We start from the raw sequence: 24688 nt of genomic DNA on the forward strand, positions 1-24688 counted from the left end.
TTCTGATAAAGTCACGTGGCTGTAAAGAATATGAAACTGATTTCCCTCAAGACAAGTCTTACAAATGAAAGATTAGTGCCGCACCCAGTACATTTTTCTTTTTTCACCCGTCTGTAAGAGATGTTTGTAATAATTCAACAAATACCTTTTAAAAACAAACAAACGCTAACAAACATAGGTTTGTTACTATTATTACGAGAGGTGCGATTCACGCTCTCAGTTCAGTTCTCATGAGCAGTCCCTTTGTTGTGCATAATTGAAATCACAGTGTAGATTGTGAGATAAAGTGATAATTACCATGTTTATATTGTATGAAACATGGCGGTTTTTTGAAACAAAACTCTCTAATTACCAGAATCTGTACAAGCATATGCTGCTTTTATACATAGATGGATTACAGGGCAAATCGGGTTGTAGTATCCACATTTAAGTAGTGTATCTTTTAAATTCTGAAATGTTTCACATTTATTCCAAACATCCATACCACAAAGCACCATAATGGATTAACGATGGACATGCAGAAAACAAACAGATTTTTACTCTACAGAGTTAGACACATATATATCTATGTAAATGTCTGGCAGTTTCCCTGCATATTTACTTAGAAATCAGTAATACATTAGAAAAGTTGCATTTTTCAATTGTGATGTTAGTTGAAGATTTTTTTTTTTTCTTCCTTGGGATACCTTTTGACTCTAACTCCATTAATTATCTGCAGCTTACACTGATAAAAATGAATATAGGTAACAGGAGGAAGTTCTACTGCAGAGCAGTGTGGGGCTTGGGTGGCTGGGGTTTTTTTCCTTTTTAAAGTCTTGGTGTTTGGAGCCACAATCAAGAAAGTCAGTGACCTGAGTGTAAATTATATCGACCTTTATTTTTTTTTCTTCCCCATTCTTTAAGCAAAGAAACAGAAAATCGTAAGATGTGTTAATAAAACATAGGTCTCTTGAATGGAAGTGGGTTCATTCCAAGGAGGAAATTTTTCTTTCTTAATTAAAATGAAGGATATGCTTATCTGCAGAAGTACTCCAATGATGTTCCCTTAAAACCTGTATTTAGATGCAGAGTATAATTCTGGCATGGTTTATTAGCGTCTCAGATCTTTTTTAATTTTCTCATCTGCTTGTTGGCAGTCTGTTCCTTGGAATTCCTGTGCATGTGCATTTATACAAAGAAGATAACTAGTTTTACAAGCTGAAGCTATAGGATCTAAACGTGGGTGGGATGGGGTGAGGGAAAAGTGCCATATTGAGAGCTCTGCACCTGTCGCTAGTTTTGAGCATCGCAATCAATACAGGGCAGCTAGTGTGTTCAAGATGCTGCAAAAATGTCTTAGGCTGGAAAACGTAGAAGAAAACAGAGAATGCCTATATTTAGTAGTCGCGTATTATTAACTTCTGTGTAATATATCAGTTGCTGCACTTAGGCACCCTTTTTTGTGGTGAATCTAATAATTTGCTGCTGAGTAGAGGAAGTGGAGTTAAAATACTGTAGTGTGATAAAAGCTGCGTTTCACATATGGTTATAATGTTCATAGACTGTGTATGTATAAGCACCTGATACGGTGTTAAGTAACGTAAGAACACCCCTCCTTTTCACCAGAACCATTGAGCTTTCTCTCCAGACTTTCTCCCTATCTGACCCATCTGATCTGAGTCTCTTCCACCTTGCAGTCTTTGCTGCTGTTCTTAGTGTAAACCATGATCCGGAAGCTCTAATTATAGTAATGCAGAACAAATGGAAATCCTGGAATTGTCTTCAGCACTCTTAAATCACATAGTTTCTAGTTACAGGTATCAGAGCAATAGGTGAGCCAGTCCAGGCTACAGCTGGGTCACAATCATTCCACTAGAGCTGCTGCATGCCTCTGCTTCCTAGCACAGCTTTGAATTGCACATTTATTACCTCTGCTTCCTAGCACAGCTTTGAATTGCACATTTATTACCTCTGCTTCCTAGCACAGCTTTGAATTGCACATTTATTACCAGATCTGTGGGCTGTGAATGTCAGATGCCCACTAAGTTTTAGGCACATATTTGAACCAAGACTGCAACACTGAAGGGTGCTGTATGTCCTTTAGTGCTTCTTTGCAGTAAGACACTGTAAGAGGGTTGCTGGGTTTATGTCTTTGTGCAAAATAAGACTGCCTCTGCTTTAGCACAGCTTTGAATTGCACATTTATTACCTCTGCTTCCTAGCATAGCTTTGAATTGCACATTTATTACCAGATCTGTGGGCTGTGAATGTCAGATGCCCACTAAGTTTTAGGCACATATTTGAACCAAGACTGCAACACTGAAGGGTGCTGTATGTCCTTTAGTGCTTCTTTGCAGTAAGACACTGTAAGAGGGTTGCTGGGTTTATGTCTTTGTGCAAAATAAGACTTGGATATTGAGCACAGCTTTGTAAGGGCGGCCAAAGCCCCAGCTGGGTTCATAACCCCTTAGTGTATGTTGATGTGGGAATATGCACTACATTTGGGGAAGAGAAATACCTTCGTAGACCCCTTCTCATCTTTCCCACTGTAGCAATTCTACCCATGATTTTTAGTGGCTGTTTTAGTTCAGTTCTTCTCCTGAGACTGTTTAAATGTTCTTTTCATGTAGAAGAGGAAATTTTTAATCTGTTAATATTTAGGTTTAGGGTTTCAGCCATTTAAAATGCAAACATGAGACAGTGCCCTCTGCAGACAAAGAGATAGTCAAGATGTGTGTGTCCTCTGCGGGAATCTTACAGCTTTTAGTCATCCAGTGGAATTTGGAAATTTTGAATGGAACTTGAATGCACACCTTGGGCTCTTCAGCTTGGCTTTCTTTCCGTCAGATTCCCTGCTGTCTGGTTGTGATTGAGTGTGTGGGGGCGGGGAGTCCACCCACTTGTGCAAAAATGAGTTGTTATTCATAGCTTTGTGATACTTTATTTTCAGTGTAATAAAATAAAAAAGCATAAACCAGCATCACCAGAGTTTCAGAATTAATGTCTGCTGAGATGAAATTCTTTTCCACCTCGCAAGTGTGTTTGTTGCACACTACCTGCATAGGTAGAGCTCACCGCAGCATTTTGTACTTGCTTCACAACCATAATGGCTAGAATCTTTCTTTCTCCTTCCCCCCATCCCCTGAGGAAACGGGGGCTAAAGTTAAGGTTTCTAGGGAACGTGGCAGTAATTTAAATTTAGCAGAGTTTTGTACGGTATACCTTGGCGCAGAGGTTCTCTTCAACCTCGGTAGAAGGGTGGTTTGTGGTCAAGGCTCTGGCACTGCCTGGGAGCACAGAGACCCATGTCAGAAGAGAAGGATGGGGCTGTGGGAGAAGACTCCCTGCCCAGGCTTTCTCAGTCCTTGGCCTCTGTGTAAAGTCTGCCGACAAGGAGGCCAGTGAGGATGCTGAGACTGCAAGGGCAGTGCGTATGTGTCACCTTTAGTACCTCCTGAATCTTAATATTCTCCTGAGTACAAGGTTCCATTTCAAGATAGAGCTATCCGTTCTGCTGTTGAGGGGTTTTAAATTATAATGCTGAAATAATTATGTTCTGTGAATAATATATTTAGTAATTTTTTAGGTAATTACAACACTTTTATATAACTGTAATAGAGTCAATAAAACTAGTTTAAAAGAACTAATTCCACCTGAAGCAGCTGCATTATCACTGCCTCATTGTAACATTGTCTTAAGCTAGTTAGAGAAGAAGGGATTTTAAAAGTCCTTCCAAAATTTCCCCTTGCCTCCTTTTTCCTGTGCACTCACCCAACAACTCCTTCTCACACATGCACATCCATCACCCACGCACATCTCTGCACGCTTACTCCAGTCCTATCTCAGTTCCATGTTTTGCAGCACCTGACTGCTCGTCTGTGAGTCAGGGAGCTGCGATGGAAAACCTCTCTGTGCCGAAACCAGCAGACGCAACTCTTGGCTGAGAGAGGAAACAGGCTAAGGTTGTGCCTTGTCAGGGATTTTACTTTTCCTGTGCACACTTCATTCTAAATTCTCTGTTACTTTAACCTTAAAAGCACGCAGCTTAGAAAGTCCACGTTTAAAAATACATTTTGCAAATGTTAAAATATGTTTTGCAAATATGAAGTATATCCCACTGTCTGTTTTACAGACATTTGAATGATTAGAGCTTTTAATACTATTTTTCAGGTCTTTTATAGCCAGTCTTCTGTTTTGAAACATGAGATTTAAAGGAGTTCATATTTTTATAATGATTAAAATTCTGCTTCAGGATAAGTTAAGTTAGCAGGTCAGTGGGGAAGAGAGGGGGAAGGGCCAAAATATTTTATTTAAAAGATTCTAAAATGGCATATCATGTCACTTGCTAAATTAGTGCTGTTTGTGAGCCTTTGTAAAGCCACAGTGTTCTGTGAGGTGTCCATTTTAACTATAAGCTTAAAAGTACTAAATATTCCAATGCAGTTTGGGGAAATATTCCATCGTCAATGACTATGTATTGACGTTATCACAAACAACATGTGAGTAAGCGAAGGTGGAGGGTCTGTATTAGATTTTCCTTTTAAGAGTAGCGAAAATCTAAGCAAAAAGCAAAATCATGAAACTGGATGACTGACAGTTCTTTTTGTTTGATGTGTTAAATTTCTGTGAGAATAAAAGAGGGCTGCACTTTTTCAGAAACGTGGTCGCTCCCTGTGAATGGCTTTCCCACAGACGTAGTATGTTCACCTTTATTGTTTGCCTTTGAATTTGGCTTCAAGCTTGGTTTCTTGCTCCTTTTATCTGCCTGAATGTAATGTGTACCAGGGAGAGACAAGCACTTAAATTTGACTACTTCATTTTATTGTATGGCAAAAGAACACAGAAACAGATATTTGCAGGCGATGCTTTTCACAGTAGCTAAAGATTAGTGTCACTGTACTGCTCAAAATTAACAGCATAGAATTGCTATTGTAGCTCCGTATCACTTGCTTGTTTTAAAATGAATTTTAAGTATGTCTGGTATTAAATTTCATGATCAAGCAAATGTTTTCAAGAAAAAAGAATAACAACTTTATATAGTAACTCACTTCAGAACAAGAGGTGTGCTCTTTACAGATGCTTTTAATACTAGATGCCAGGTTGTGTGCCTCCTTTTACAGAGGCCTGGAGTTGTTTTTCCCAAGCTGGAAAAAGAATGTTTAAAATAAAAGGCGGGGGGGAGGCACGTCTCTGAGAAAAGCAAAAACTGAAATGTGAGCTGCTGTGAGCTGTTTGAACTGTCAGCTCCCGAACAGGTATTGACAGGTAGTCCTGTGAAGACACTGACTGCCGTTCCAGTCCTGAGTGCCTGCAGCAAGCATCACGTGTGACGCTGGCATAAAAGAAATGAAACATTTGAGCGTCCTGTGAGCAGGATAACAGTCAAAATTACTGCCTTTTTGCAGAAGAACCTAACTTTCTAAAATAGTGAACAAAAATCTCAGTTGGGATGGCGCCTAAGTAGGCAAAATTCCAGCGTTGGATTTATATTCTTGCATGTTAAATACACATGAACTATTTCTCTGAATTCCTTTGTACAAGTGTATTTAAATAAGGCAGTGAAGTCCTCCCTACCACCCTGCTCAAAACCCGGCAGCGGTTTGTCCTCCCATTGTTTTGGGCTCATCTGGGGTCTGATTCCTTCCCTGAGCTATTACTGCTTCCCTAGTTCCTGCGGAAACTCAGTCCTGGGATCAAAATTCCTTTTCTGTCTCAAACTCAGCTGGGATCAAAATTCCTTTTCTGCCATGGGAGATCATGTCAGCTCCACCTACCTCCGTCTCTAAAAATTCTGTTAAAAATGATGTTGCCCATTTTTCAGATAGCAGCTGGGGAAGTGCCTGGTTCTGTATTCTCAGTGTTTGGGGTTTAGGTTATACAAGCCACACACAAGCTGAAAAATGTGGGAACTGCCTGAACCTTTGATTTGTCCGCTTTTGCAGATAGCTCTGTTTCTTCAAATTATGGAAACTAGTATTAGTTTATTATTTTATCATCTGAAAGGCATGGTGCAAATACCAATAAGTAATGCTTGTAAAGCATTTTGTGGCTGTCAGATAGTAGTTTTAGTCCTACCTCAGATCTAGCTCTTTGGTTGTCTTTTTCTTTTTTTTTTACTTTCTGGCTGTGTTTTTTGGTCCCAGTCATTGAGGGAATACGCTTTTATTAACATTTTAAATTATTAACACAATTTTTATTTTATTTATTAGTGATGTCATTAATTTTGTCAGAATAATGCAATTTTAAAATTAGATGTACGTGATGGTCTTTATCAACTGAAAGCAATTCTACTGATTTGATGGCACTGGAGGGAGCTAAAGACCGTGAGGACAAGGTTCATTATAAATACTTTGTTGAAACACAATGAAAGGATATCCCATTAGGTTCACCTGTTCTAATTGCTCAGAGCGGCCTACGGTAGGGGACGTATACTTATAAAATGCATAGGTTGTTGCCATATTAAAAATGACATCTGAAATTGAAGCAAGCATTTGTTGATTTGAACTCAAGATGTTGGGGGGGTTTCAAACAAATTTATATTCTGTAGAGGCACTCTGTAATTCCATTAAAAATTATTCATATTGATTTTTGCCTAAATGACTTTGCTTAAACAGTCTCCTTAGTCTAAGTTAGCAGCAAGTATTCTTAAACCTGTCTAAGATGATCCCTATTGCACCTGATTGATTTAAATAGACTTTGAAAAATTATTACATTTCAAGTTTTCCTCCAAGTTCAGCCACCCACAGGGCAGAGGAGTGATGCACTCAGTGATGCAGTTATGTTGGTTTCTTCTGCTGTATGTAAGGTCTGTGATTTTAGCTTACAATTAAAAACAGCTTACAACAGAAAAATCCCTGGCCTTGTTCGTAGATACAGACCTTTTTCTACCTTCTAGAAAACAGGGAGGACAAAAGATATATTAAAAATAGGGATATTTAGGGGGGGGGGCAGGGTGGAAGAGAAGTTCACAATTAGCCATACTTGAGTTCTCACTAGTCCAGCTTGATGGCTTTATAGATAGTAAAGACCACGGAAACAATTTGTTATTTTCTTACAATTAAGTATTAGATTTCAGCTTTTCATTCCTTGTGTAAAATTAAAAATTGTAATCTTTAGTGTACGGAGCTCTTGTTGAAATAACTGAAAAAGATACCAAACTTGATGGAGTACCCTAGGAGTTTGATTCTTCCAGATGACAGTCTTTGAGAGTCACAGGAGGTTAAAACCATTTCAAGCGTCAGGAAAGACAGAAATTGCAGCCCGTAAGTCACGGAACGGCCCAGGAGTGCAGGCTGTCGCATCAGCTCTCCCATTCACTGTGCCCAATTCCCACCCTCACGTCTGGGGTTTGATTTCCCTGGGAACTCCCCAGGCCCAACGTACCACTTGCCTTTCATTCTGCTTCCAGCAACGCATGAATTGTTTAGAGATGGCTGATATTTTGATTTCTGATTAATTCGCTTTTTTTTATTTTAAACACTGATTCATGAATAGGGAGAAGTAAAAATGAAGCCAGGCAAACAAAATTGTTTTAAAGTGTAGAGAAGAGATAACGTCCCGTATCTAAAGCAATAGATCTGATAGTGTTTTGCAAGAGGCAGGTTCATTAGTTAGATCCGAGTCTCTGGTGTGTTTGGCCCACCAAAATTCAGGAAGAAAAGTTGGAGAAGAGGGGCAGAAAGCAAAGTGAAGTGAGAAACTTTGTTATGTGAACGTTTAATTGCTTCATCTTTTCCCATGTTTTTTGTCTTCTTTTGCAGCCTACTTAAAAGAAAAAACAGATAGAAAAAGTTAATAGGGGGTGTGCCATGTTCTTCCCCACTCATTCACACCGTGTTCCCGCCCCGGGCTTGCCCTGGAATCAGATCACGACATAGTGATCTCATCCATACCGTTACCTTTCATTTGTGTACCCAACCTTGGCCTTGCATCAGCTTACGTTTCTTCCTGGCACGGCAAAGTAATTTTCTGGGGCGGGGTAAGAGGCTGTTCTGAAGTTATTTGACATATACAGGCTTGTATTGTGGAGTGAGCCTCGGAGGCACGCAGTAGTGAGTTGGTTTTAATCGGTCTGTTTTGGTAGTTGTGAGAGTGTGAGAATACCTTCGTACAAGTTCGCAAATAGGAGTGAAGGCAGCTGGAGCAGCCTCAAGTGTTTGGGGTTTGTGTCAGTTATCGGTGAGGGGAAGCTGTATCGGACAGGTTTCATCTGAAAACTGGTAGTCGAGTACGGTCGCAGGCAGGTGGCTGTCATGTTCAGGATAAAATGTGCCCCCCGGTCAGTGGGAAGCATAAAGGAGTACAAACGATCTGCCTGGGGAAGGCATCCCTCCAAAGCCATCGCTGGAGGAGGAGGGATCCGTAAGCAGCATCAGGTCAGGGTGAAGAGTTAATGGCAGAGGGGATCTGGCAGGCTTTGTCTACGGAGGCGTCCTGGGGGTGCTGTGGAGGCCCTTCCAACGAAGGACTGGAGTGTTGGCCAGGTTTGGGTTACCTTGTAGAGTTTTCTGCTTTACAGCCCTCTCCCTCTCACGATTCTCCCGGACAAACCCAGAAAGTTTGTTCATTATATGAGCCAGGAAGGGCTATCTCCTAATAATTTATGAATTGCTTTTTTAAGGAAGAAAAAAAAATGTATATAGTTCTTTTTTATATAATTTAAATCAAAACTTGCAGTTGATTATAGGCTCTTAAACTGACTTGGAGTGTCTTTATAAAAACCAATAAACCCTGAATTGCGCTGCATTGCATGTTATAAAGTACATTTTCCAAAATACTTCTGTGAAAACTGCCGTTTCCTGAAACGTATATTGTTCAGATGGCAAATGAGCGAACTGGATGTGGTAAAAGGAAGGGGGAAGGGGAGGGAAGTTTACATACAGCTTTAATCCTGGATGGAAGTTACTCTACAATTTTTAGAAATGAAAATATCCATGTAGGGACCTAAAGGAATCCTGTGGGCTGATGGTGCAGTTTGTGTGGAGCATGTGCACGGTGCCTTTATGGCATACAGAAGATATTTTATTGTGGCTTAAATGCTTATTTTAGTTGCAGTTTTTTGATTACCATCTGTAGTCTCTATTGGTTTTTGATAGAGCAACTAAGCTTTTATATTTTGGGAGTGGTGTTCGCTGTGTTATATCACTCTGACTACTATTTCCAGTGTCTGTGAAATAGCAAAGTCTTACAACTTCAGTCTGATTCCTGAACTGTTGCTTTCATATGCTGTAGAAAATAGTGAATCTCCTGATTACACAAATGTCTTCTGTTGGGTAATATTGACAAATATACTGAATAACATTTTTGACATAACATTCTGTTCCCACACAGATAATTTGGATGTAATTGAATGGGTTGATCAAGAGTCTGTGCTAAAAATACGACATTTTCTCACCCACTAAGTGAAAGAAAATGCTTGCTCAAAAGGCAGTTTTGTCAAGCAGAGCTGTTGCGAAGTGGGCTGGGTTATGCTGCAACTACTGATTCTGCCTTCCACCTCTGAAGGCACGGCTCAGGTCTGGCCTGAGTTGCAGACACAGCTGGTTTGTAGCCTTGGCGTAGTCCACAGCCATAGTTTTGTCCCTGGTGAGGGTCCAAAGCGACGATGTTGAGGGTGAGGAGGAGAGCAGCCATCGCTGCAGCCTGGCAGAGGGGCTTGGGGAACCTCGTCTCGTACTAGGCTCGTGGAGGCACTGAGCAGCCTGTGAATGATTACCACTGGAGCAAAGAGCTCCAGCCTGTGCAGGATCCCATCCAGGATGCCTGTCAGACTCGCAGGAGCGCTTAAATACACTGGAGCCAAAAATGTACAGAAATAGTTAGAGGGGGAAGTTTTGAAGATCTCTTTTCTTCTGTTTTTCCTTATTTTAATGGTCTCCTGGGCGAAAGACTGCATTGTTACAGTTTCAAAAGTGGTATGGTTTTGCTGCAGACTAGGGGAAAAGAAAGAAAAATAGACCTTAGAGGAAGACTGACTGTTTAGTATGCAATAAAGTAACTTTTATACTTTTCCCAATCTCCTATCAAATAAATCTCATGCTAACAAGCAATCAAAACCGTTTCTCTGCCCGCCGCTCCGCACAAGCCGAGCCACATTGTACCTTTCCAGCCTTTGAAACTGCCTGTGCCTATTTTTATTTGTCAGGCCGGGGCTGGGCTGGCCCCATTCCAGATGTGTCTCACAAGATTTGGTGCTGATGAGCTATTTATAGCACTGTGGTTCCATTGTCATGGCAACCGTGCTAGAGGCCAAGGCGGCTGGGAGCTATTTCTGGACTTGTGCTGTAATGTAAAACTGATTGGGAAAGTTAGTGCATCCTCTAAGCCAGACTAACTTTAGACAGGCAGAGAAAAAAAAAGAAGAGAGACAACTACAACCTCTTTTTCTTTTTCTCCTACCTTTTCCCCATTTTTCTTTTCTATCGCTAGCAGTTTTTGAAGGGATGGCTTGCCTTCTGCTGGGTTTGTCTGAAATTAATTCATGGCCTCGTGGCCTCCCGGTGGATTACGCTTTTTTAATTATGCAGTTTAGGAAGCAGGGTGCGTAACCAGCCTTGTTTTTAGGGCAAGGTTTGTATTTCATGGCAACACAAAAATAAGGGGGCTTTGCTGGCTGGCTGCTGGGGTATGTTCAGGGGTTTTTGCAATAGTTGCAGTTCTTTAGACCCCGTAGTTTTAATATTCTATTTTTTTGTGTGTGCTTCATGTTCTCCACACCATATAAGGAACTGTAACCTTGATTACCACAAGATGATTCCAAATATATGGAGTCATACTTTTCAGCTTTCTCATTATTTGCTTCAAAATTAGACCCATGGTGCCCCTCCGCCTCCAAGTGGCTGGAATGCTGCGAGGTTCTTCTGTAATTACAGCTGGGGCCGCTCTCAGAATCACTTTTCTGGGATATGTACGCATTAATACAAGCTATAATTAAATGCTGAGCTTTAGACTGTTTTTAAATCTTTTTGTGTGACTTGCTACTTCGATAAGGAAATCATAATAACTGGTTGACTTGAAATGGGAAATAAAAAAAATATTTGCAGCTTCTTGGGAAAGTTTTCTAAAGAGTTGTCTTTTGAGTTACTTCTGTTCAAGTCTTACACTACATTTTGAAGTTCATTTCCAATATAAATCTGGTTTTGAATGGGGTCCTTATGTTTGAGAACTGACATGCAGAGTTTCATTTCAGGAGCATCGTGAGATGTTTTTACATGCAATATAGTGCTCTCATAATTATACCAATAATATTTGTTACAGTACTGTCTCTATGTGCCTGTCTCTAAAGGTGGTTATTTTTTTTTTTAACTCTAAAGGTGCTTTTTTTTTTTTTTCTCAACTTTCTTCTTGAAGTAGTTAAAGTAATTGCAAAGGTTTTGATGGAATTTTTTTTCTCTCCCCTTACCCAGTTTTGTTTAGGGGGGGAAAAAGAGCTATGCCTTTCTGAATATTTTTAAATTGTTCAGTAACATGTTTGTGGCATGTCTTCTATGACCACCTTAACAGTAAAAACTCCACCTTTGCAAATCATAGAAAATATCAGCATATCTTTAAAAACAAACAAAAAGTCTACTAATGTCCCAATTTTAATTTTTAACTTCATTTTGAGGATAAACATGACAAGTTTGGTTTCATATACTGTCCATGTTTGCAGGACACCATAAATACTAGCAGATTGAATGTTTGGTTATTTTATTTGCATGGTTCCTATAACTTTGCCTGCTTTTCTGCTTCTCTTGCAAAATAAACTAGCTGAAATGTGGAAGAAATCTTTATCATCAGTTTAAGGAACAGGATTTTCCCCCCCTCAACATCCTGCTTGCTCCCAAGAACAGCAGAAACGGACAGACTTGAGGGACAGTCGATGTGCACACGCATGCTTGCAACTGAAAATAACCCCGGTGCCCTGGGGTTATTGTCAGTGTATTGGCCTGCATGGGAAGCCGTGGTTTTGACACTGTAACAGACCTGGCTTTTCAGGGTTTGGAAAACTCTTCTGTATTAACGTGGTTTTAAACTGTGTTAAAGTTACAGTACATCCATCACATATTTCTCAGCTCAAATACCCTTTTAAAGAGAGTATTCTGTCTTTGTAGTAATCCTGTGACTCTGGCTTCAGCATAGACAACATAGCTAAAGAAAGAATTTATCAAATAGTTAACTGTTTAGCTTTTAGAAAGCTGTTGCTGAATAACATAAAGGATTATGGCAAGGACTAAAAAGGGAGTAAAGTAGGAGTAAAGCATGATCTGTTCTGAGAAATAAAAAATACACTCTTGTTTATAAACACTATTAATTTTGAGTTAAATTTTAGCTTAAAACTACTTTAGGGAGCTTTGAGTTAGTTTTGTAGTCCTGATAGGGTACAGATAAATAAATACAAATCTGTTGGGCATTTGCACAGTTTAGTCTTTAGGAAGATCAGTAAACAAATACTAATTTCTTTTCGGACATAGAAATCTGAATTGTAAAGACTGTTTTAGAGGTGATCAGGGTAAATACAACTTTAATTCTTAGTAAAATCTTGATAATTCTTAGTAATATTCTGGTTAATTCTTGGTAGTATCTTGATAAAAACACATTGACTCAGAGGAAATGAAAATTCCATTTCCACTGACTCAAGGGACTCTGGGCAATTAACTTACTCCCTATGTGCCTACCTTTAAAATAGGGTTAATGTAAGGTGTGCATTTCAGGATGCGATGGTAGAGGCAGGAAATGCAGCATGAATGAAGGCAGGCAGTTGTGAGTATGATTTACTGTCTGTAAAATACCTTCAGGCTCTCAGAGGCAAGAAACTTCACAAATACGGAGTTCCAGTACTACTGTTGAGGGTTATAAGTTATAAACAAATGCTGTATTTAGTTGGGATTGACATTTTGAATTCTTGATTTGCAGTGTCTTACTGACACTAAAGATGAGATCTTAATATGTCTTTTAAGAGGGACGTTTTGTATACAAATTCAGGTTATGACTTGACACAAAAAAAATCTGATGGAAGTAAAGCTCTTCAAATATAGGTGTGTTGTCAGTTTGAAGAGACCTTTCCAGTGTTGTTCTAGACTGAAAACAAAAGCTCTTCTTCACAAAGCAAAAAAAAAATCTTGCCTGCCAACCATTTTGTCAGATCACAAAGAGTAAAATTTCAAGTTACTGTTTATTGAAAAGACTGTCAGGAAATGCTCAAGGAAAGGCAGTCTGATCCCCCCCTCCCCGTTCTTCCCAAAACGGTGAAGTTGTGTTGTTTCTTGAGGTGGAAGATTTAATGTGCTATATACCTTTTCAGTGGGGAAAAATGAGTGCAGGCTGCAGTTCTTAGTCTGGCAGCAGCATTGTTCATTCAGGAAATTCCCCCCACATAGGGATAAAACAGCTCGCTCTGTATGAAAGAACTCCAGAATACATCAGTAACTGGCATATATCTTGATCTGAAAATTGGGGCATGGTTTTGACATAATAGGCTTATTAAAAATTTGGAAAGAATTGGGGATATGTCTGTGACTTAATTACTTTGACCTGCAGGAGTTAAGGAAAGCTGCGGTGTATCTCTGTATGAAGTCTGCCTCCTAAGTGCACCCCTTAAAATTAAAGACACTTGATTCTTCACAAAGATCTGTTTAAAACATTTCACATCTGTTTTTCCTTCCCCAGGCTGAAGAAAGGGACCCAAAAATAAAGCACATTTTTTATTTCAGATTGTTTTAAATTTTTATTAATACCTTTCATTTTAATATCTCAGGGACACATCTACTGCTGTCCTAGAGATGATGCTTCTCCAGTGTTGCTGACTACAAATGACCTAAAGCCTGCTTTTTTTTTTTTTTTAATGTGTCATAGGAGCATCAATGTTTTATAACACAACACAGGTAAAAGTGCCTTATACTAAGTGACAGTATTTTGCAGAGCAATAACTGATCCTGTTAGTTAGTCATGTCCAGAATCTGGCCCTAAGTGAGAATTGGCAGTGATGCTGAATGAATGATTTGCTTTCTGGAAAATAGCTTTCCCATATAATCTCTGGGAAAATTTTACAGAAGAAAAAAAAACCTGACTTTGTAACTTGGTGCAAGACTTGCTCGCAGTATAAAATTTGGTTTCGTGCTTTGACAGTTTTATTTGAATTATTTCACCAAGGTCACTTTTCTTTCTCCCTGTGAAATTCATTGCTGACATAGTAGATGGGCATATCTCCAGCAGACTTAGAACAATCTATAACAGCAGTGAATTCAGCACACAAAGTAGAACTGAAGTGGCCTCGCTTGTGTTTTGGGTAGAGCGTAACAAGAATTAAAAATAGAAACTAATGATGGTGAATTTGTTTTATATTTCGAATTAGGCTTTGTTCTCATCTGACTTGATTATTAGTTTAATTTACTGGATAAATTATTTGGTCTTGACTAACATTGACTTAGAAGTCTCTGAACATAGTGTATTGATCTTTTCTGAACTCTCATGCTCCCACTGTTGTTCCTTATTTTAGATGTATCAGACTAGATCGAATTTCTGCTACTCTTTTCTCCTTACAGACACATTTATTTTTCAGTTGACAGCTGAAAGAATAATCCCCTTTCTTTATGTTTGAGCAAAAAATCAAACTGTTTTTTAATGTCTTTAGCCCTTTCTAAAGTTGCTAGAGCAGACTTTTATGAAAAGGCACATGCACAGGAGGAAATCTTCATTTAATGTATCGCTTTGCTCCATTTTCCCTAAAATGCCCCTGGAAGCAGGGTAGGTTTTCTGGTAACTATCACACAGTGAAAGACTTCCTTCTTGAACGAGTATTGTTACGAGTATCAGATGTTACTGAATGTTGGAACTTGTTTTGGGGGGAAGAAGAAATGTTTATTCCATTCGAACTTGTTTTACCTGGCATGAACATTGCTATTGGAATTCATCTCAAGTACAGTACTGCTGCTCCTATGTGGCTGATGTTTTTCAAGGAAATCATAGGCCTAAAAATAGTCTGCATAAACAACAGTAAGAGGTTTGTACTTTCAGTTCCAGGTTTTAGCAATACCTTGTTGTTATATTCTAATTGTCAATTTCCAAAATCCATTAAGCTGATTAGCAGAGCATTTAAAAACAAAACAAAAAAAACCCCAACCCCAAAACCAAAAATCTACCTCTTGTGGAACCTTGCATAAAATGTTACACTTAGATAAATTCAGTACAGAAAGGCTGGATCATTGTAGTAATCACCTTTATATCTTCATGAACATGTTATGTTCTGAACATTTGTCAAGCATCCTCCAACTTGTGAAATTGCCACATGATTCTGAAACTGTGGTCTTAGGGGAGAATATAATGTGGAAACACTCATACTAGTTGGAATTCATGATTGTTGTATGTATTTCACATCCTCTGTGTACTGAACAAAGAGCTTTACTTCTTTTCCTTTGGATTAAAAAAAGAAAAATGAAATTACTTAACAGCCTGGAAGAGATGAGGAAAAAATCCAGCTTGCAAATTGCAGAACACAATTTGACATCAATTTTATCCTTGTATATCTGTCTCCATGTCACCTTTCGTGATGGAAATTGATCTTTACGCTTTGTCTCATGTTTTTAGTAGCATGTTTACTAAGGTACGTTTCAGTGTGTTTAAAATTCCGTAATTCAAACTAAACAAAAATTACTTTTCATTTGTCTCTGAAACAAGATGGTCATCTAGTTCCTGGTGAAAAGGGCATTACACTGAAGCTGCTCTTAAAACATACAATTATTTTTTCCTCCTTCCCCTGCTCTTCATAAGGTTTTTTTAGAAAGTCCGTTGGGAAGCAGGGGCTGAAACTGAGGGCTAAGACCCTTGCTGATTTTAATGGGGGAATGGTTTCTGGTTTGTGAATCTGGGACGTGGCTACCTTTTCCCCCCCTTTAAATTGTTGCCTGCGACTGTAGGTAATGCACTTTCAGTGTACCTACCTATGCGTAGGGATCGGAAGGGAAAACTCACCTTTTCTTTATGATTTCTCCTTCATAAAGAAAAGAATTCATGCAAAGGAATTTAAAAGGAAGGTTAAAGTATATTGGCTTTGAGACTGTGATTAATCATTAATGTTACTGGTAAAGTTAACTGTAGAAGCGTTGCTAGCTCTCCTAATAATACTGAAATGGAAGGTGTCTGAGCATGGTGTAGCCCTGCTGCATACTTGGTGTTGGACAATTTGATTGGGGTGCAAATAGCATAAAATCTGCATCCTGAAGCTGCTGGCTTGCTACGTCTTCGAGTCTCGTAGTAACACCACAATAAAACAGTTAACAAATTGGTTCCTTGAGATTTTTGCTCTTTGAGTTGAAGTGAAAGATAATTAGGAGGTTACAGTTAATCGATAAAAACATTTTAAAGACTCCAGGATATCCTCTTTAGGTAATGCCTAATGAATTTGAATAAAACACATCTTTCTATACCCATTTGGCCTACTACTGCTGCTTCTCCAGAAAGTAAACTGAAAAACTGGTACCAACAATTGACAGAAAAATCAGTATTCCCTCTCACTTGACTGAACTTGTAATGAAATTGGTTTAGGGATTTCATTTATTAGAAGAATTATAGTGACAATAAATTTTTAAAAAAATATTCATCTTACTTTCAGGAAAATTACACGTAGGTATTTTATTTGAGTCATTGCTTTACTGTTAGCAGTAGCAGATTACATTGTACAATTTATATGAATAAATTACCTAAATTAAACTACTTGTATGTTTGTTAGCGGAGGGAGCAGAGTGGGAGGGCGTTGGAATGAGATTGCCAGACCTGATTAATAAAACTGTGGATTTGGCCCTCTGCTGGGTGGTGCTAGGAAATGCATGTTTTAAGTACTAGCACATGTATGTTGAGCAATTTAAGTGTATTCAGCATTTTGTGAATCTGAGTGCATTAAAATATAACAAATCTCATCTGGGATCCTGTCAGTTACTCAAGTGTTAGATAGTTTATCTGATTTGAGAATGAAAAGTTCTTTTTCTTTCCTCTCCCCAGTTTTCTAGACAAGATTGACATAGTCAAACAAAATGAATATACACCGTCTGACCAGGTAAGGAAAGTTTCATTAAGAAATTACACAATTTATCTGCCCCTTCTGTCTTTGAGGAGAACTATCTCGTTAATTTTCTAATTGCCATTTGTGGCACCAATACAGGTATTACCATGTATTGTACATATTTAGTATTCCAGTAAAAATTACTTTTGTCATTTGGATTGAGTTTATGTTTATACATTTTAAATGCACCGTGAAATGAAAATGTGCCTAGATTCAAGACTTACATCATGCTTCTGTGACACTAAAACTCAAATATCCATTTGAACGAGTAATTCATAATGTCTTGCCCTCCTTGCTGAATAACCATCACGCACTTTGATGCAGAGTTGGCTGGTATCCTCTCAGCCCCACTGGCTCCCACTGTAAACCAGATTTTGTAAAAATAACCTTGTTAGATTTTATTTTTTTATCAGAATAGGAATTGTAGTTTTTGTTTTGTTACAGATAATCTGAGGATCTTTTTAGGACCAAATCCCTAATCCAAAATCACATGTATATTCCTAACTTTCTGCCCATAAATAACACAATTAAGCATCTAGCGTACTTTTATAGGATAAACAACCAAAAAACATATTAATGTCCCAAAACTTAGGCAGACAGTATTAATGAGAAGAGAGCAGTTTGTATCCTTTAAAATTGTTCAAGAATAAATTAATCATAAATCCTTTTAAAAATCTGAGTTTTTTAATAAATGAGGCTTTCTTATCACTGAAATAATTCTATTTTCAAGAAACAAAATATTAAAAATACAGGTTATTATATTTGAAATTTGGAGCAACTGATCTTCAGAGATGAAACTTTAAAACAAGTGTCAGTTTTACATTGGAGGCTAAGGGTGTCAGGAGTTTAACTTGTATTTACTTATACTTAGTATATAGTACTAAGTATAGTACTTACAATTTACTTATAGTAATTACTTAAGTAAGGTGAGTATTTAAGTAGTTACTTAAGTAAAACTGCATACTTTTACTGCTGTAAGTAACAGTGAGCACAAGTACTTATGGTGCTTGTTTGGGACCATTGACTGCATTGACACTCCCCACAAGTATCCTGTAAATCCGGCCCATTTGGGTTATCCTCTGGGATGTTACATGTTTCTCCTAAAAGAACTCGGGAGTGTAATAATCAAATCACTTCCTTCCCCCCCCTTGAGGGGGATGAGTGCTTTTTATTTTTTTTTCTAACATCATACTTGTATTGATTTCTGAAGATGCAGAGCTCCAGAGAGTCCAGTTTTCCAAATTTGCTTCTGTTTATTGGGGCGTTCGAATTTTCAAACTGTTTCAAACACAAGTTAGAACAATGTTTAAATATATACATATTTCAATATGAGTATTAAAATAGCCAGAAAACAATAATTTACTATCAGAAAACTGATGTTAAAATGTAGCCATTTTGTTTAATGATTTAACAGTGTTGTCTAACCTTTGGATTTTGTGTGGTTTTGACTTTGACTAACCAGTTTGGTACCTACGTAGTAAGAACAGAGCTTTTATTGTGCATATAATTTTTTTTACAGTCTGTTCCGCTTATATGATCTTGTCTGCTGCAAACGTTACGATTTATCTGCTATTTAGACCCATTGTGAAGAAAATAAAAACTTTAAGTCCTAAATTATAAAACCTTTAGTTGAATTCAAAGTGGTATTTTGTAGTTAGTTATATTTGGACTGTGTACTCAGTCTGCAGCCTGTGCAAATCAGGTTCTTCTAGATCAGTTACCCGCTGGGCACTGTATATGGCTGTCACTGCTTTGCAATACACAGTAAATAAAAGCCAATACAGTTTCTTTTTAATAGGATTTTGTAGCGCTTATAACAATTTCAATTGTTTGTAGCTCACAACTTCTGGTTATCATTTTTGTCTCTATAGGAAATTTTCAACTTTATCTTTGAAAAGCCCAATTCTTACAAGATTTAAGTCGTTGAGCTCCCGGTTCTTTGAAGGAAAAAATGGACAATTCTGAGACCTAGACACTTTTTTTAATAGCCAAGCACTGAACAGCTCGGGGAGAGATCTGTCTTCTGGGGTTGGGAATTATTTGGTGGTAGTTTAAAGATCCTGTTGCATGCCACGATCCCACTGAAATCTGTGAACGCATCATCTAATCTCTAGAGATGGGTCTGCGCTGTTCTGAACACTTGCGTTTGCTTTAAGTGGCCTGTAAATGTTTCCTCCTATTCCAAGCTTGGCACTTACAACCTGCTCGGGAAAATATACGTACTTCAAAAGTTGAGCACACCCATACGTGTGCACATGTGTTCAAGATCAAAAGCTTAGATGCAGCTTCATAATGCTCTGTTCCCTGTTTTTGCAGTACAGCATACGCTGTCAGCACTGGGTAAAAGGTTTTTATTTCTGTTGCTGGATATATGAAGAATTATGAAGTATCTGTGTTGAATCAATGACTTTTCCTTTATGCTCTAGGATCTTCTCAGATGCAGAGTTTTGACATCAGGAATTTTTGAAACGAAGTTTCAGGTGGATAAAGTAAATTTTCAGTAAGTACCCTTATTTTTTTCTCTTTTTTTTCTCCCTTTTTTTTTTTTTTAAATACAATGCAGACAAATACCACGGTAAAGTGGAGGACAGTCTACCATATAGTCATTGAGACTACTGTATTTCCCAAGTTGATGTTTAAGAGAAAGCAAGTATTTCATGATTTTTTAATTTAGTAGTCTGGCTTTAAAAAGAAATGCAAATTGATGTGCAATTTTCTGCTTTTATTTTAAATCGCAAAGAACAAAATGTTTTAAATCTATTTTTACTAATGCCTTTTCTGAGTATTTGATTCATTGCTAGTTTATATAGTGAAATATTTGACCAAAAACTTTGTACATATATAAGTAATGGAAAGTGCATGTTCTCTTTACTGTCCCAGGTTAGAAAGATTGCTTGACCCGAACAAAAACTGCTGAGTTTTAGTCTGGTTTTGTTGACTTTAGCTCTGTGATGCTTGTTTCAGCAAATGACTTGTTGTAGGACCTTTTTTAATGTCTTAGCTTGTAAGGGTGAAAATGAATCTGCAATATACATACACCAGAATTTCTTACCTTCAAGTGTAGGTGTTAGTGAAAGTAAACATAATTATATTTTGTGATGAAAGCTCTGCGTGCATATGTTGGCAGACTGTTACCTGTTCAAGTTCTCATAATCCTCGATTCCTTTTAGCTTCTATGACACGGAAGTCCTAAAATTTCTTAGATTTTCTGTTTGCATTTGGGGAAAAAAGAACCCAAACAGAAAATTTATACTGACTCCATTTATGTTTTTTTCTTAGTATGTTTGATGTTGGAGGGCAACGAGATGAACGCCGAAAATGGATCCAGTGTTTTAATGGTATGATTAGAATTTATGCTTGTTTTGTAAAATAGTTCTCTGCAAAATTTTAATGCCCAATCTTAATTTTCTCACTGTGTGAAAGCCATCTTCTTTTCCATGTAGCTTGATAAGGCATTATCTCAACAGTCATACGGGATGGAATTTTTCTTGACATGTAAACTTCTGTAACTGCATAGAATATCTTTAGGGAGAATGTAGGTGGAAAGGAATTCAAGTTTGTTAACTTAACATAGCTTGTCCATTTTCTTCGGCTTCCCTCTCTTCATTTAATTAGGTTTTTTTGGTGGTGGTTTTTTTTTTTTTTTTTAAATTATTTGCCAGCTATGTGAGTGTTAAATTCCAAGCTATATTCTGTCCTCCAAGTGAAGGTTTACTTATGCTTGTGCCTATACAAAATATACAATTATGGGATAATTAATATATGCATAAAATCAGAATATCATTTTTGCGCATAATTGCAGCCACATTGCTATGTCATGAGTGGTTCTTTCCGAATTGGCACCGACTCATTAATGCAGTACGAGATTGTAGGGAACATCTGCCTTGTTAGACATGGTGTCGCATGCGGTACGTAATATACTACAGCATTGTATAGTGTAGCCCCAAAACGCCCTTATCAGAAAAGTTTGTGATGGAGTTTATAAATCTGCACTTTTCGAGGGAGCCATGCATATTAATATAATTTATTGAAAAACAGCCCTAAGGGGAAGGCCCTTACTGAAAACATCTAAACAAATACTCTCATCTAAGTAACCTGCACATAAGCTAGATTCCTTAGAAGGCTAACATAGCACCAGCCTAGGTACGGGTAGGACCTGAAACGTCTGCAGGCGTTTTGTAAGATCTGGAGTCTTAATACTGATGTCCCCTTCAGTTTAGTTCAGGTGATAAATTAGGTAGTTTTGTGTGTATCCTGTAGTGTTGCATGTACCTTCACTACAGCCGTTTATTTTACTCTGTATCTCTGTTTAGATGTGAAACCTTTCTCCACACAGGATTTCTTAAAGCTAGAGTTGGTGAAAATATTCTTGTCTTTTTCTTTGTTGGTTGGACAAAGTATTTATGAAGCTATGCAAAAGTGTCTTTTTGTAGAAAAGTTATAATGAGATCCTACAGAATAGATACGGTAGAATGCAACTTAGAATTCATCGTATTTTGCTACAGTTGCTGTCATAAAGTATCACCTTAACACTTTACATATGTGTGGAACTACTGTGCAATATTTTCTTCTGTGCTATTAATAACAGATTTGTTTGGGTTTTACCTCTGCTCCTTCCTCTTCCTGTTACCTCATGATCTGACTCATCTCTTCTGCTGTTGATGTCTGAGGCAGATGAGCCTGGAAGTCAGTGTAAGGGGTCTGGAGCAGCAGAGCCACACAGAAACAGAGAGATCTGGATTCTGTGATCCTGGGAATATCTCCCAGGAAAGAGAGAGGGGCCTCTAAGCAGTATAGTACGCTAACGGAGGACTAGAGCGATTAACCGTGAATTCACAGCAATCTACTATTTTTATTATTACTATTCATGCAGACCAAAAGTGCCATTTGTCCTGAGGTTTTCCCCCAAGGGCCTCCCTGTCCTTTCTTGATAGCTCAGGGTTGCTTTCTAAATTTCTTTACACCTTTTAAATCTTTTTAAATTCTCCTCTTAGCTTTCTTCAGTGTCTCTCTCTTGCTTCTGTTCCTTTCTTTTCTATATTTTCTGCCATTCTGTCAGCTTCTGTCCTGTGGCCTGCCTTTCCTATCTTTAATGGTTTCTTCGCTTTCTTTTTTTATTTCTGGTACTTAGAAAGCTGTCAGCAATAGCACTCCAGCCTGTTCTCTTCATGAAGCTGAAAGTCTGGCAGCTTTTTATTGAACTTTGGGATTCCTGGATATTTCTTCTGAAGTTTGGTATTAACTAATGGGTATTTCTTGATTTAGATGTGACTGCTATCATATTTGTGGTGGCGAGCAGTAGCTACAACATGGTTATACGAGAGGATAATCAGACCAATCGGCTTCAAGAAGCACTAAACCTCTTCAAGAGTATCTGGAACAACAGGTCTGTGAATTGAAGTTTCGTTGTTCATACCACATAAATTAGTAATCCTGTCTTATACCATAGTCAAGACTTGTGTACTGGGCCTGGCTACGATAGAGTTAATTTTCTTCATAGCAGCTCATACGGTGCCATGGTTTTGGTTTTGACCGAAACAATACTGGTAACACACTAATGTTGTAGCTGGTGCTGTACAGTGTTTGCAGAGCATCAAGGCTTTCTCTGTTTCTCACTCTGCCCCCCCCAGCGAATAGATTGGGGGTGCGCAATAGCTTGGGAGGGGACACAAGCAGGCAGATGACCCAAACTAACCACAGAGGTATTCTGTACCATGTAACGTCATGCTCAGCAATAAAAAGGAAGAGGGGGGGGTTTAGGAGGGTCAGCCGTCTTGCTGGGTATTGGTCTACCCACGGGAGGTGGTGAGTGATTGCCTTTGCCTCACTTGTTTTGTTTTCTTCTCTCTTCCACTTACCCTTCACTTACTAAAAAATTCTTATTTATATTTTTTTATCTTGACCCCCAAATTTTCTTGCTTTTATTCTTCCTTTCCTCTTCCTCCGTCCCACTGATGGGGGAAGTGAGTGAGCAGCTGTGTGGCGCTTCGCTGCCCACCGGGCTTAACCCACAACAGCAGCCTAGCGCCGTGTTATTTGCTTCTCACAGCACAGTCCAAGCTAGTCTTTGATCACAACTGCCTACCTGTTACATTAATGTCTGATACGCTCATCTAACTGAAGAAAACTCTGGAGAGTTCCAAATGGGTAGTTGCCACATGGAGGCTGAAGTAATTAAAGCAGTGATAGAGTGGCACACTAAAAAGTGGATATGCTCATCTATTCGATGTGTTTGGATTAGCAGTAGAAAGCGGGCAACTTCCATTGCCCACGTTAAGAAGCACACAAACCAAACTCAGGGCGAGTACACCCGGAATTACACCATTGGATTCAGGTGTAAAAGGAACCTTTCAAAATTATTATAGCGTGTCATATGAGTTGTCTCCAGAACTGGATTAAGTTTCTCTTTGCTGTATGATCCTAGCTGTGCCTTCTCAGAGTGTTTGGTTTCCATTTTCTACAGGTGGCTACGGACCATTTCAGTAATTCTTTTCCTGAATAAACAAGATTTGCTAGCAGAGAAAGTTTTGGCAGGGAAATCTAAAATTGAAGACTACTTTCCAGAATTTGCTCGCTACACTACACCAGATGATGGTGAGATTTTTAAGTTTTATTAGGAATTTATCATTTCCTTGTTAATCACGTTTGCAATGTTTTTGGTAATTTCAGCTAAGACTTGAAAACTCTTAAGTAGATGTAATCCTCATTGTCTTTCAGCCAAACTGTAATGTTAAATTTTAGGTATTAATAATGAGATAATCCTGTCTTTTATACATTTAATACACTAATAATTTCATCATGCTAAAATCCTGTTACTTTGCTGGTGTAGACCACAGTAGAGCGTGTCACAAATACGTCCTCTGGACTCCCCCTAGTCATATCTGTGGTCATTTCTCTAACCTGCTAAATGCCTGGTACTATGGCCACTGTATTATTCCTTTGTTCTCCTGAAATCTTGCTGTTTTAAATAATATGTTAAGGTTTGTCTTATCTCATAGTCAGTTTTGCAAAGTATGTTTCTATCATATGTGAGCAGAAAACAGAACAAGGTACGATTTTTAGGCACTATCGTAAAAAAAAATCTGTTTTAATGAGATACTTACTTATTTTATTATTAATCAGCAACACCAGAGCCTGGTGAGGATCCCAGAGTTACAAGGGCCAAGTATTTTATTAGAGACGAGTTTCTTTTAAGTATTTCCTTTCTTTCAGTATTTCTTAGGTGATTCTTCTCAGATATAAGCTCTTAAGTGCCTTCTATTATTGCAAAATGCTGTCACTTGTTGTGTTGTTTAACATCCACAGTGCCTAAAGCACTGTTACATTTAAGAGCTTTACTGCTGTTTGTTAGCTGCTTTTTGGATATTTGTTTGTTGACACAGTACATAATTAAATAGCAAAAGAATTGGTGAGAGTTAAGAAACCTCAAATAAAATGATGAGTGAAGTCCTGCTGTTATTAATGGGGCCAGATTTTTATTCCATGTATTATTTCAAAAGATAAAGACTAATCAAAAGATGCATCGTCTGTAAAATATTAATGTTCTTTTCGTATTATCTTTCCCATTACTGGTCAGCTGAAGCTATAATAGACGGATTTTTTTAAGTATTACTACAGTTACTTGTAATGGTGAGCATGGCAATCAAATTGTGGACGCATTTTAAAATGGAGCAA

The 24688-nt window shown here is 38.2% G+C and overlaps 1 protein-coding gene across 3 annotated transcripts in view; it reads left to right on the plus strand.

Moving 5' to 3' along the window:
- GNAS (GNAS complex locus) overlaps nucleotides 1-24688 on the plus strand; it is a 60558-nt gene that overhangs the window by 31431 nt on the left and 4439 nt on the right. For all 3 annotated transcript variants that reach the window (XM_009274721.1, XM_009274723.2, XM_009274722.2), the window contains 6 exons: nucleotides 16954-17008; nucleotides 19441-19514; nucleotides 20294-20352; nucleotides 22280-22400; nucleotides 23478-23608; nucleotides 24137-24204. In XM_009274721.1, the coding sequence (XP_009272996.1) occupies nucleotides 16954-17008; nucleotides 19441-19514; nucleotides 20294-20352; nucleotides 22280-22400; nucleotides 23478-23608; nucleotides 24137-24204 (508 nt within the window). The remainder of the gene's footprint in view (nucleotides 1-16953; nucleotides 17009-19440; nucleotides 19515-20293; nucleotides 20353-22279; nucleotides 22401-23477; nucleotides 23609-24136; nucleotides 24205-24688) is intronic.

Source organism: Aptenodytes forsteri, unplaced genomic scaffold (genome assembly GCF_000699145.1).
Source record: "Aptenodytes forsteri isolate BGI_AS27 unplaced genomic scaffold, ASM69914v1 Scaffold112, whole genome shotgun sequence".
Classification (NCBI taxonomy): domain Eukaryota; kingdom Metazoa; phylum Chordata; class Aves; order Sphenisciformes; family Spheniscidae; genus Aptenodytes; species Aptenodytes forsteri.